Source organism: Leptodactylus fuscus, chromosome 9 (genome assembly GCF_031893055.1).
Source record: "Leptodactylus fuscus isolate aLepFus1 chromosome 9, aLepFus1.hap2, whole genome shotgun sequence".
NCBI lineage: Eukaryota > Metazoa > Chordata > Amphibia > Anura > Leptodactylidae > Leptodactylus > Leptodactylus fuscus.
In genome coordinates, this window is record NC_134273.1 from 39,190,696 (window position 1) to 39,204,093 (window position 13,398).

At 41.2% G+C, this 13,398-nt stretch overlaps 1 protein-coding gene across 3 annotated transcripts in view; it reads right to left on the bottom strand.

The window, feature by feature from the left end:
- Positions 1 to 5,750: 5,750 nt before the first annotated feature.
- ATRIP (ATR interacting protein) overlaps positions 5,751 to 13,398 on the bottom strand; it is a 72,569-nt gene continuing 64,921 nt past the window's right edge. For all 3 annotated transcript variants that reach the window (XM_075286815.1, XM_075286816.1, XM_075286817.1), the window contains 5 exons: positions 12,640 to 12,782; positions 11,702 to 11,793; positions 10,365 to 10,451; positions 8,794 to 9,046; positions 5,751 to 6,036 (listed from right to left, as the gene is read on the bottom strand). In XM_075286815.1, coding sequence (XP_075142916.1) covers positions 5,969 to 6,036; positions 8,794 to 9,046; positions 10,365 to 10,451; positions 11,702 to 11,793; positions 12,640 to 12,782 — 643 coding nt within the window. In that variant the 3' untranslated portion in view covers positions 5,751 to 5,968. The remainder of the gene's footprint in view (positions 6,037 to 8,793; positions 9,047 to 10,364; positions 10,452 to 11,701; positions 11,794 to 12,639; positions 12,783 to 13,398) is intronic.

The following is a 13,398-nucleotide window of genomic DNA, read 5'->3' on the forward strand; positions in this document are numbered from 1 at the left end:
CTGCCGCTGGCTTCATGCAGGGCAGAGGATCGTAGCGATGTCTCAGGCTCCGGCACCTGTGATGGCGTCTATCCCTCGCCGGCATCCGCCTCTCTAGTACAGCGGATGCCGGGTCAGTATCCGTGGCCCCTTCTCCCCAGGGCCGGTCCCCACCGGCCCCGTACCTGTGAAGTTGCAGGCCGGCTCCTGCGCGGCGATATCGCAGGAGCCGACCTGTTCGGGTGACAGCCGGGAGCCTAATGAGGCTCCCGGGCCTGTCACTGCTGTATTAGTATTGCGGCTGGTCTCTATGACCGTAATACTAATAGACAGAATGTCCCATAGACGGCAATATAGTTGTATTGCCGTCTATGGGACTTGCGATCAAGTGACCGCAGGTTCAAGCCCCCGGGGGGGAAATAAAATAGTAAAATAAAAAAAAAAAAAAGCTTTAAAAATATGAAATAAATAAAAGTTCTAAATCACCTCCTGTTTTTTTTTTTCAATACAAGGTGATCTAAGCAATAGATATCCCCCAAAATGGTATAACTAAAAAGTACAGCTGGCCCCGCAAAAAAAACGCCCTATACATCCCCGTACAGCTGCAGGGTCACCTGTCAATGTGGCCTTGCAGCTGTTGCAAAACTACAACTCCCATATATTAAATATTTTACCAGTTTTTGCTTCAAAATTTTTTTTCCCTATTTTCCTCTAAAACCCAGGTGCGTCTTATAGTCCAGTGCGTCTTATAGTCCGAAAAATACGGTACTTTCCTCTGTAGGAGGAGAGGAAAACAGGCTCTCCTGGGTCAAAAAAGTGAAATTAGAATGTAATCTGGCAGCTGACCATTCAGGCTGGAGGCAAATAAGGTCTAGGTGAGGCATGCCCCATCTGGCTACCAGATTCTGGAAGATCTTTGAGTTCAGTTTCCATTCCCCTTCCTTCAGGGACTTCCTGCTGAAGAAGTTGGCCACAGTATTCTTGCTCCCTTTTAGATATACTGCCTAGAGAGAAGCCAGATTGTGCTCAGCACATTCAAGGATCCAGGAGGAGATCTGAGGCAGGGAATAGCTTCTTGTTTTCCACTGCCTGTTCACGTAGGCCACAGCTGTTGTGTTGTCTCAGTGGATCCTTACATGGCAAACCTGCAAGAAAGGAGTTAAGTCCAAAAGCGCCTCCTAGATAGCTGACAGTTTCCTCAAGCTGGAAGATGATTCCCTCACAAGGAGGATCCATGTGGTTCTGCACCCAAGATGTTGTGGTGAAAGCACCTGAGCCAGGATGACTGGTGTCCGTGCTGCCACCAACAGAGAGAGTTCTTGATTCTCTGTGGAATCACAATCCTCTTGTCCAGGGAAGAGAGCTGCTTGTTCCATACAAAAAGAAGTAACCTCTGCAGTCTATGTGCCTGAGTCCATAGGAAGGCCAGAATAGTGTCTGGCAAGGAACCCAGGATCTGGCCTGAAGTGCAGGCTCTTTAGCCTTTTACGACTCAGTAACAAGCCCAGAACCCAAACCTGGGCTGAGGCCTACTGAAGAGCAGCACTGGACCATACATAGGTCAGAGACCTGGGGGAGATATACCTTAAAGGGGTATTCCCATCTACATAATTATTTTTACATTTGTAGATAATTAAAAGTTAAACATTTTTGCAAATAAGTAATTAAAAATTCTGCAAAGTTTTAAAGATTTTCTCGAACTTTCTTAGTGGTGACAGTTTGTTATCTTGATCGGTTGCCAGTGGATACGACCACTAATGCAGAAACTTTCTAAGGTCAGAAAATTAGCCATGATGTCCTTATTGTGGCCGAGATATTTTCTTATACATGTAATGTCCCTGTCTGATAAATCAGCGACAATAAGAAAATCATAGCTGGGTTCCTGACAAGTCCCAGACCATAGAAAGTTTCTGCATTAGTGGTCGTAACCATTGGCAACCAATGAAGACAACAGACTGTCACCACTAAGAAAGTTCGAGAAAATCTTTAAAACTTTGCAGAATTTTTAATCAGTTATATCTGCAAAAATGTTTAACTTTTAATTATCTACAAATATAGATAGGATTATGTACATGGGAATACCCCTTTAACTCCAGGATTCTGCCTGTCACCTTGTCACAACAGGATAAGCGTAGGTTATCAGTATGTCTACCACTGTATGTAGATGAAGAGTAGGGTATCTCTATATCTACTGTTGTATAAAGATGGAGTAGCGTACCATCATTGCTATTGTTGTGTATAGATGGAGTATAGTATTGCAATGTCTAGCATTGTGTATAGAGGAAAAGTAGGGTTTCACTAGGTCTATGATAATTCAGGTGTCCAGGAAGGTTTAAAGGTATCCTATCACTCACACATGATTTTTTTTTTCTAAGTACCATGTCGGAATAGCCTTAAGCCTTTCGCTGCCAGGCACGTACACTGTACGTGCTCCCAAGGTGGCACTTCAGTAGCGGAGGACGTACTTACTACGTCCTCCCTACTAATGCCCATATCTCTGAACTGCATCAACATATCTTGATGCTTTAAAATGCATTTTAAAGAAGAGACTCATCTTTAAAATGATACCAGGGACTTGATGATTTTACTTAGTCTTGGAATGATTCACTGTTGAAAACACTATTTGGCATTGAGATCCAACTGCAGATCTCAATTCCCGACAGCGTTTCAACAGTGAATTTCTCCAAAACTGTACATCCAATCATCGAGTTCTTGATATCATTTTAAAGATGAGATTCATCTTTAAAATGCAATTGAAAGCATCAAGATATGTTGATGCAGTCCAAATATATCGAGCTCCAAAGTGTCCCCCTCTCCTGTCTAAGCAAGCAATTTGCGATCTAACAAGAAAGGGAGAGGGACACTGAGCAGCCCAGCAGAGAGAGAGGCAGTGAAACATACTGACTCTCTGCATAACTTGTATGTGTCAGCAGGAGGGGGGTGGCAGGGACACTCTTGTCCCTATTAACCCTTCTCCTGCCAATCAGAGCGTATACTATACATTTGTCTCTGATTGTCACATACAGGTATAATGTAATTCCCCCCTGAGCTTTACTAGTGGGGTATTCTTATGTTATACCTCCTGAACATAACCAGGAAGTTTGTTGGCACTGTGACCTAGACGTTTACCATTTTCCAGGTCACAGCGCCAAAAAAAAAAAAAAAAAAGTCGCACCAAACACTTACACAACACATACATAAAGTCGCAAATAAAGTTTACATTTCACCCAATCCCTGTCCTGTCTATACCTGAGCTTTCTACAGTAAAATACGTCTCTAGTGATGTCCGTAACACACTAAAATAATAGTAATAATGATTATCACTAGAGATGAATGTATAGATTGCTAAAATTATTATAGGGGGATGGAAAATATTTTTATGTAAAGTCCTATTTAATTTGCATGCGCAAAATGGGATGGCGCATTTCTGCGATTTTGGCGATTCTTTAACACCCGCCCCTGTAAATATATACATGTATGTTATGTATGAACTCCTCACATATTGCAGTTTTATGGACAGTACATTATGTTTGCAGAAAGGGATTTCTTGAGCCGCACTTTAGTGGCAAATTTAAATTTTTGCTAGCAATCTCTGTTTGCGGCAAAGTTGAATGAAGGTGCTTGTATATATAAACTATTAAATTGTGTTTTTATATACAGTATGCTGTGTACTCTGAAAAAAGTTAGATTTTGGTATCACAGTCAGTTTGGTAGATGCAGTATAGCTTTTTAACATATTAGTGACCAGCAGCAAAATCCTGCTTGTCTTCTGTATTCGTGTTTTTGGGAGTCCGAGCTCTTGTTGTAGTTGATGTTTGCGGTACATATAGTATATATACACATTGTATACACCATAAGCTATTATTTTAAATGTATTTTGTATATGAATCTGAGATTGAACATGAGTTTTAGGTACAAATAAATGTTTTAGCGTATTTTTTCAAAAAATTATTTGTGTTGGTCGCAAAGTTGCATGAAGGTGGATGTGGCTATCGATGACCCATTAAGACATTTGTAATCTTCAGGTTGTCTACTTTCAAAAAATATATAGGGTTTAGGGGTTCACTTACTTTTCATGGTGTGTAATCCCTACATTTTTTAGGATGATACTTTTTTAACATTTCCAGCTTCAAAGCAGAATTTTGTTCCTTCCAGTTCTAGCGATTTTCTGAAGACACGTGCATGCGGGTTCAGGCCATAGTGATATGTATGAACTGTGCACATGTTGAACTCTTATTTTTAGGAGGTTTGGTGCATTTAATTTTTTGTTTGGTTTCCGCTTTTAACAACTAATATACATTTATTTGCATTTTTTCATAAAAAATTCACTTTAAATCAAAATTGCATGAAGGTGCCTGTTCGTATACAGTACCAAGTGGCATTCTGACAATGCTGCAGGTGTCTACTTTAAGAAAATATATAGGTATGAGGGGGTTGGATGCTTTTTTAATGTTGCAATTTAGGTTTGATTTGTCCATCTCAAAACTGTGAAAATTGCTCTGGCTACTGGAGGTGCAAAATTTCCAGTGACCCTTGGCAGCGAAAAAGGTTAAGAAAGGCTATTCGTCTCCTACCTTTCGTCGTCTTTTCCACGCCACCGTTCGCCTACAATCCCGGTTCTTGTTGATATGCTAATGAGCTCTCTTGCAGCACTTGAGGGCGGCCCCCAGTGCTGTGAGAGAGCTCATTAGCATATAAACAAGAACCAGGATTCTAGGCGAATGGCGGTGCGGAGAAGACGACGAAAGGTAGGAGACGAATAGCCTTTCTTAAGGCTATTCCGACGTGGTACTTAGAAAACATCATGTCTGAGTGATAGGATACCTTTAAGTCGAGGCCTCAACTCGCCTGGGTGTACCATTCCAGAGATACAGTATTCCCGAAACAATGACTCCCATTAGCCAAAACAAACCTGCAAGTCTTCCACTCATATTCCAACTGCAATAGACACCGTCACTCCACATGCACAATCTAACACTGATATCCAAATTGAGATACACACATCAGAGGATTTGATAGGCAGCTCAGCACACAGTACCACACGCTGAAAGATTAGATACGTGCGTCTGCACACACTACCACACGTCAGAGGATTAGATAGTGCTGCACATCGGAGGATTAAATACGCTCAGCACACACTATCACATCAGAGCTTTAATCCAGATTTCCATTGCAACCCAACCAATTTTCTTCACTGCTGAATGTCACCTTTAAAGGGGCAGGGCGCTGTGGATATCACTTTCACAAGGTCGCATTCACACAGCTTTGACCTTGACAGTCCATATTTATATCTGGCCAGTGTTCTAAAGATATACAGGGGCTCCTATGTATGTTAAAGTCTCAGCATTACTACGAGCAGCTCCTGTGTTTACCTGTAAGGGGTTTATGGACGAGTACTGTCACAATTTTAGCATGACATTCCCCTGTAGTTGGAACTAGTACATTATCTCCACCAACAGGCCTCCTAGAAATTACTGCAGAGCTCATCTTAGTCCTATAGGAACCTGCAGCTCAAGCAAGTCACCGACAGGAAGCAGATGAAGAGGATGCCGAGCCAGGAGGAATCAGACGACCCAAATAAGCATTTGGGAAGTGGTTAAAGATGTGAGAATTATAAAGATTTCAAATTAAGATACCAACTAGATATATCATTTAATGATAACTTTCTAGATTATTATATTCAGCTTTCTTAATGGATTTCTACAAAACCAGCATATCCAAGAAAAGATGTACTTGAAAATAGAAAAAAAAAAAAAACACACTTTACTGTGTATTACAATATTTTTGTATTTAAATGACTTTTCAGATTTAAAAATACAGTATATTTTATTACAGTGCTATCAGGATTCCACAGGCAAGAGATCTAAGAAGTTATTATTGTAAGGAATTTTATCCAGTCTTACAAAAATTTATAAACTTCTATGTGCTTAAAATACATGTGGACATTAGAGAGCAAATGGATATAGTCTATGCAACATACGCAGAATCTTCAAGTGCAATCCATGCTTTCTTCTTCTGTCTCTACTTCTGGTGGACACAATTCATCAAGTGCAAACTCTAAAACAGAAGGAGAAAGGGATGTGAAATGTATCTGAAATAAGTCTACTTCACCAAAGGAACTACCCTTATGCTAGGTTCACACCAGCGTTCGGGTCTCCGTTTTTAGCTTTCCGTCTTCTGCTGGCAGAAGACGGAAAGCTGTCAGAGCGGGTCTGGCCGTGAGCGGCGGTGAGCATTTTATACTCTCCGCCGCAAAACAGTTTTTTTTTTTTTTTTTTTAAACCGGACATAGCGTACTGCATGTCTGATTCTGTGTCCGATTTTAAAAAAAAACGGTTTCGCAGCGGAGCATAAAACACTTGCAGCCGGACACCTTTCAAACCCATTCAAATGAATGGGCATGAAAGAGTCCTGCAGGTTTCCGTATCCTGCCTCTGTTTGTGCAGTAAACGGAAACCTGCATAACGGATACCGGGCGAAGATGTGAACGAGCCCTTAAGTGGATTACCCCCACAACATACAAGATACAATTTACATAAGAAGCCCCCACCATCACATAGCTGCGAGAACGAAGAATCAGTGTTCTCCCTATGTAGAAGTAAGGGTCTCAGCAAGATGTAGTTCTTAGGACTAATATGCAGAAGAGTAAGGGGTGTGACAAGACACTTCTCTAGCCAATGGTCCAATACCTGAACAGAAAGCTCTGTACATTATTTAGTGGCAGTATGCGGACACTGGCACTACACATTGTATGGAACGGTCTGCTTTGGACTCCGTACACTGTGAAGATCTGGCATCTGCAGCTAATCGATGGGGGTGCTAGGTGTTGGACCCCTACTGATCAGATATTCATTTATTATAAGGACCAATAATCAATTACAACTTTTGGACAACCTCTGTAAGTTGGCCATATAGGTTAGAAATTGATCAACAGTATGATTCCCTAACACAGACTTGGCTCCGGCATGTGTTTTCAATAAGTAGAATCACTGCAAGACACCTTCATGAAGAATTAGGCATGGTGAAATCCTTCCTCATCATCTGCAGCCAAGGACACTGCAAAAGCTGCAAGTTCAGCCAACAATTTAAAATGTTTTCCTTTTCAAATCAAAAACACGGAACATTTTCATTAAATCAATATAAGGAAGAAACAGTATTCACATGTGTTTGGCTACATTTATTTCCCCGGCATGCTGTCAGTAACAAAAGTGTAATCCTGTTAAGGTAATTAAAAAATGGCAAGTAATAATGGCTGCATTTCCCATCATCACTTTACTTAAAATTTTTGGAACGGCTGAAACAGTTTCATAGAAAAATACCAATATCTAAGGCACTGACACCCTCCATCAAACGACGTCTATTCCTTTGTCATTAAAAGACCAATAGTAAATTTTGGATAGAAGTCCCAAATGTGCCTTTAGAAATTGAGCTGCTAGGCTGTGTGAGAGTCGCAGTCGTAATACAGGGTTCTGTATGCACAAGCAAGCTGGGTTCACATCTGCATTGAAAAATTCTTCTTGAAAAATGCAGAGAGAAAAGTCCTACAAGCAGGGCGGCTCTCTGCATTTTCTGGGTAGAAACTTAGTGGACCCCATTATAGTCTATAACCACTTAGAGCCCCACATATGGGTGAATAGCCTTTAAAAAGGCTATTCAGGCACCGTAAATATTATATTAAACTACCCCCCAGTTTTAAAAGAATACCCTAAAAAAAGAATATGATCTACTTACGCATCGTGCACGCTGGGCGGGCATTCAGGGTGTGTCTTCATCTTCATCCACGCCTCTTCTTCCTCCGATGTCCTCCGGTCCCGTCCTCCTCTGGCGCTCGCAAACTGACACTGATAAAAAAAAAAAAAATGGCCTGGGCGCCTGTGCAGTAGCTGTAGTAGAAGCCGCATGCTACTGCACATGCGCCCAGGCCATTTTTTTATATCAGTGTCAGTTCGCGAGCGCCGGAGGAGGACGGGACCGGAGGACATCGGAGGAAGAAGAGGCGTGGATGAAGATGAAGACACACCCTGAATGCCCGCCCAGCGTGCACGATCCGTAAGTAGATAACATTCTTTTTTAGGTTATTATTTTAAAACTGGGGGGGTAGTTTAATATAACATTTATGGTGCCTGAATAGCCTTTTTAAAGGCTATTCACGCATATGTGGGGCTCTAGCAGCATGATTTTGCTGATAGAGCCCCTTTAAGAAGATAGGGTTTCCATTTCTCAGGTTTCCAAGCGAACCCAGAGAAGGGAAACCCGTGTGCATGTGTGTAGCTAGCGTCAGGACCGTTCTTCTTGTTTATTTTTAGAACACTATTATTTCCATGGTGTTGTACATCTGAGGGTACAGTAGAGTACAATACTAACAAGTGACCAACTGGTATAGTGGGATAGAGGGACCGGCATGCGAGGGAAAGGGGATAGAGATAGTAGGTGAGGGGAGAAACTGTTCAGATGGTGGTGTGGTGGCAGCAGGGTTATTGGACGTTGTGCGCCTTGCTGAAAAGGTGGGCTTATAAGATCTTCTTGAAGCCTGTGATTGTGGGGGGCAGTGTTATGCGTTGTGGTAGCGAGTTCCAGATTATGGGTTTCACATAATAAAATGGGACAGGGAGATAAACTGTACCCAAGCACATGAAAATGGATTATACTGCGGAAACAGACTACTGAACAAAGTTTACCATTAGTATATTTTTGTATTCTCAGTAGCTTGTAACTAGTTCTACTGTATATAACCAGACTTTTCATATTACTCTATGTTAAAGAAGTCTGTGGTGCACAAATTTACATCATATATAATATATTGCAGATTCTGACCTTCATTCTCATTCAAAGTGTTGAATTTTCTAAAAAATGCTCGTACTCCAGGCACCGCTTGATCGTACTGGTGGAAGACATCCAAACAATGTTCACTGAAGCTTTTGTCCCGCTGGTAAAGACTGTGCAGAACCATTACCGCTTCCTTAAGAAAGAGCACCGATTTGTTTTGGTTTGGAGTGGGTAAAAGGACAGCGAGGCGACGCACACAGAGCCATTCTAGATGAAGCGTGAGAACCAGCGCCTTCACCACCTAAGCAAAAAAAGCAGATAACCATTACAACACCTTGCACTACTTTATTACTTGTACCCGTTTTTATTATGGGAGTAATAGATAAACTTATAGAGAAAATCAACTATGTAAATGAACAGTTCAAGAAACTTTTTAATATATCTTGTTAGAAAAAAAAGAACCTCTTTCATTGTCATGGTCTTTATTGAAGACATTTCACGCAAGTCTATGGATCAGGGAGAAGAAAGAGGTGCGAGCTAGAAGCTGAGAGATGCAGAGCTCCTGGAGTGGATTATAGAGATATCTCTCTCATTATTTACATCTATACTGATCAGTAGCGCCAAAACCAGCTGAAAAACGCTCGAGGTCTGAGGCATGTTTGTTTACGCATAGGTCTTCTATCTCAAAATTCTCTCCAACAACCCACCAGAATCTGTCTATCACTGTTTTCAATGGGAGGAAGTGACAGATGCGTCTTTCTTTTTTAATCTTGCCCCGGTTCACGCTTGATCTTATGATTGTATATGAAGTTAATAATGAACACACACATTCCCATCAGAAAGCCAAGGCTCGGCTCCAGCTTTTCTTTGCAGGTTCCATAAAGCTGATTTTAAAGAGGCTTTGAGGCAGAAGACCAGCTTTCCATGTTCTGTGTTATCTATATAGCAGCCAGTCCTATACTCAGTGCTCACTCACAGGAGGGCTCTATCATTGGGAAAAGTCATTTTTTAACTAAACATATACTTGCATATCCTTTAGAAAGGTTACTCCAGACCTACCTTTTGTATGTAAATCGCCTCAGTAGTTTTTGAATGAGCGTTTTTTTTTTTATTCATATGCTAATTAGCCTCCAGTGTGCACCTGGAAGTCTCAGTGAGCACTCCTCTCTCTGCTGTGTGTACAGCACAGGCTGCTGCTGCTGACATCTCCCTGCTCTCACACACAGCAAAGAGTACTGAGAACTTCCTGTGCTGGCTGGAGGCTAATTAGCATATGAATAAAACAGGCTCATTCAAAAACTACTGAGGTAATTTACATACAAAAGGTAGGTGTGAAATAGCCTTTCTAAAGACAGTGCAAGTATGTGCTTAGTTAAAAATTACTTCTCCCAATGATAGAGCCCTTTAAAGCAGAGTGGAAAATCATCTTGTAAGACTCAGATTCTGTAATGGGGTATAAGGAAGCAGCCCTTTTGTGAGCGAGATAACTGGACAAACATGTTTTCCACCTGCTTGTAAAAGTAATCAGCGTTGTCAACGGAATCATTGGATACCTTTCATTATTTGTAATAACAATAAAATTCTATAATACATATTTAATTTATTGGAAACAGGTATACCTCTCTGTTACACTGACAAGTAACTCCAGATCTGGTAGAGGGAGAGCTCCAGCCTTGGATAATCAATTTGTTTAGGAATCTAACCACCTAGGAAAACACATGAGAGAGAAGGGCAGCGGGAAAAAAAGTAAAGAAAAAATAAACTAATTAAACTCAGACGCAATTTGCACAAGAAAACATAACTAACATGTACTACAAATAATGTAATATTCTAAGGGTAGATTCACAATACCATTTTTTTTTTATTGTCCATTGAAGCTTTCTTTTGTCAAATTTTTACTTTTTTCTGACGCAAGAAACACTTGCATGTAGGACTTTTTTCTTCTGTTACAAAAGTAAACAAACATGATGAAGGATGGGGTCCATCAAGTTATATACATTAGATTGAACAGACACAGATGGAGGGGGTACTGTCTGCACCCATTACTCTCCTACAGTTAAGGTCCATGACCTGTCTTATGACAGGTGACAGCAATGGACATGAATAATGGTAGTGTGAATGTAACACTTCTATGTGACTAATGGAGATCAGATTTTTAAATTTCCTATAGAAACAGTCGGGAAACCCATTCTCATGACTGTTGGGGGGAAGGTCTATCAAAATGGGTAAGTGTTATTAGTAAGGGGCGGGGGGAGTGTGACCCTATAGTCTAAAGAGCATCCTTGCTCGCGTCTAACATTTATGGGCAGGCTCCTAGAATCAAGTAGGATATGCCTAAGCTTGGTCTAGGGTAAACTTAGATCTAGGCACCAACATTAAGTGCAGTAGAGTATGAATGTCTGCAACGTAAAACTTTTTGCAGAGCTGATATAGCAGAGCACTGGACAAAATATACAAAAATAAAGAGAACGGCACCGCGGGGCACCTAGTGCATTACCATAGGTTAGGGCATATATAGAAACCCAGAAAGAAAGACGCTCAGCTTTTTGGCACCCTGAAGATGCATTTCATAAAACCAGGCATCTGGATGACCAATGGCAGTCGCTGGATTTTCGCTGCTGAGAGCGTATTAAAGACTATAATGTCTAGGACCAAGTACTTCCAGACTCCAATGGAAAAAGTAGAGTAGAAAAATAATCCGCACTTACCACAGATGTCTCCAGAGAGAATCAATAAAACCAATTCACCAAGTGAGTTGGTTTTATTGAATAAAGGACTCTCTCTGGAGACATCTGTGGTAAGCGAGGATTATTTTTCTATTCCACTTTTCCATCAGAATCTGGAAGTACTTGGCCTTAGACACTGGAAGAAAAAAAATTGTCATTTCTTTAAAATAAAAATGCATACAAACCTTACTGTAAATTCAGACTGCAGTTATTATTGAAATCCCACATACCTCATGCTCAGTTTGAAGCCAAAGCTTCTCTGATGCTTGTTTGTCCGGCCTGGAGATGATGTACATATACAAGGCAAGCAGAAGACAATTTTCTACATTGAAATAAATGAAAGTTTAGATTAATAAGAATTGTGAAAACTTACAAGAAACAAGATAACAGGTTTTACAATCCAGCCACTAAAAACTGAAAGGCACAAGTGTACACCACAAGCATCTCTACCCATTTAGACTTCACCTTTTAATGACTGACCTGTTTCGTCCATAAATGAGATCAGGGGCCGCTGAGGCCTGCAATTGCGCCTCATTGGTCACCCAGAGTTGTGCCGCCAATCACAGGCCTCAGCAGCCCCTGATGTTAGTCAGGAGACCCAAAGAGAATAAGGAGTCACCTCAGAGAGAGATGTGAGTCACAGTTTATGTTTGATCATCTCCCCTGGGCTTTCGCTTATTATACTCTGAGGTCTGAAGAGAACCCAGAATATAACAGCAGCAGTTCCGATTTGGATACATTTGGTCCGAAACTGCAGGTGAATATTGTAATAACCAAATCTAAATAACCAATGTGCTCAAAAATCACAGTTCCACAGTTTCAGTTCCTTCTCGATTAATTGCCCAGTGCTAGCCAGAGGGAATCGAGATATTTACATTGGACAGGGATAGACTTGCTGCAGATTATTGTGGACGATTTGTCTGATCAACAATGGTTTATTACAGTGACATATTAGCTCTGTACCCAATGTTCAGTTGCTGCTATAACTGTGTTGCTCTGACCAAAAAGTGGGTGGAAGGGAGTCTGTGTGCATGTGTTTAAAGAAAAAACAAAAAATACAAAATAAAATAAAAAAAAACCTCAAACCTACTTAGGAGTACAGCATTACATTATTTTGTGCTATTAATGGTTTTAAATAAAACAAAAAAGCATAAGAAGCAACACTAACCTGAGCATGAACACAGGAGGCCCGACAGCCTTTCATCATCTGCAAGAAGAGCCAACAAACGTACAGTTTTGTGGACCACAGAGAGGGAAGAGTTTGGAGATAAACACTGGAGAAGCACAGGAGAGCTCAGCAATCCCTGAAACCTTAAAGAGCGTGGACAGAAGTGACAATGCTTTAAGAAAAGTACCAAAAAGCATTTCTAAGCCATATTAAAACAAAAGCAAAAAAGGCTACTATTGCATTTTTAGATGTATTTGATATCTCATTTTTCTCTTGAACATGGTTTTTCACCTTAAAGGGATCCTATCATTCAAATGCATTTTTTATGACTAACACATCAGCCGTAAGAAAGGCTATTCTCCTCCTACCTTTCGTTGTCTTCTCCGTGACTCGCAGCACTGGGGGTGGGCCCCAGCGCTCAAACAGCACTGGGGGATTTTCCAATGCTATGAGAGAACTCTCTCCAACTCCGCCTCCATCTTCGTCAGCAACGGCCTCTTCATCATCAAAATTCAACGCATGCGCAAGTCGGCTCTGCCAGCGGGCCATGGGAAGAGTCATCGTCACGTGCGGGTGGCCATTTTTTTGTGGCCGTTTATGCAAGCATGCACAGTACGCTCCTGTAGTTCTATGGAGTACAGAGCATACTGCGCCTGCTTGTGTAAGTGGCCACAAAAAAACAGCTGCCTGCATGTGAAGTCGACTCTGCCCGCAGCCCGATAGCAGAGCTGACTTTCGCATGCGTTGAATTTTGACCCA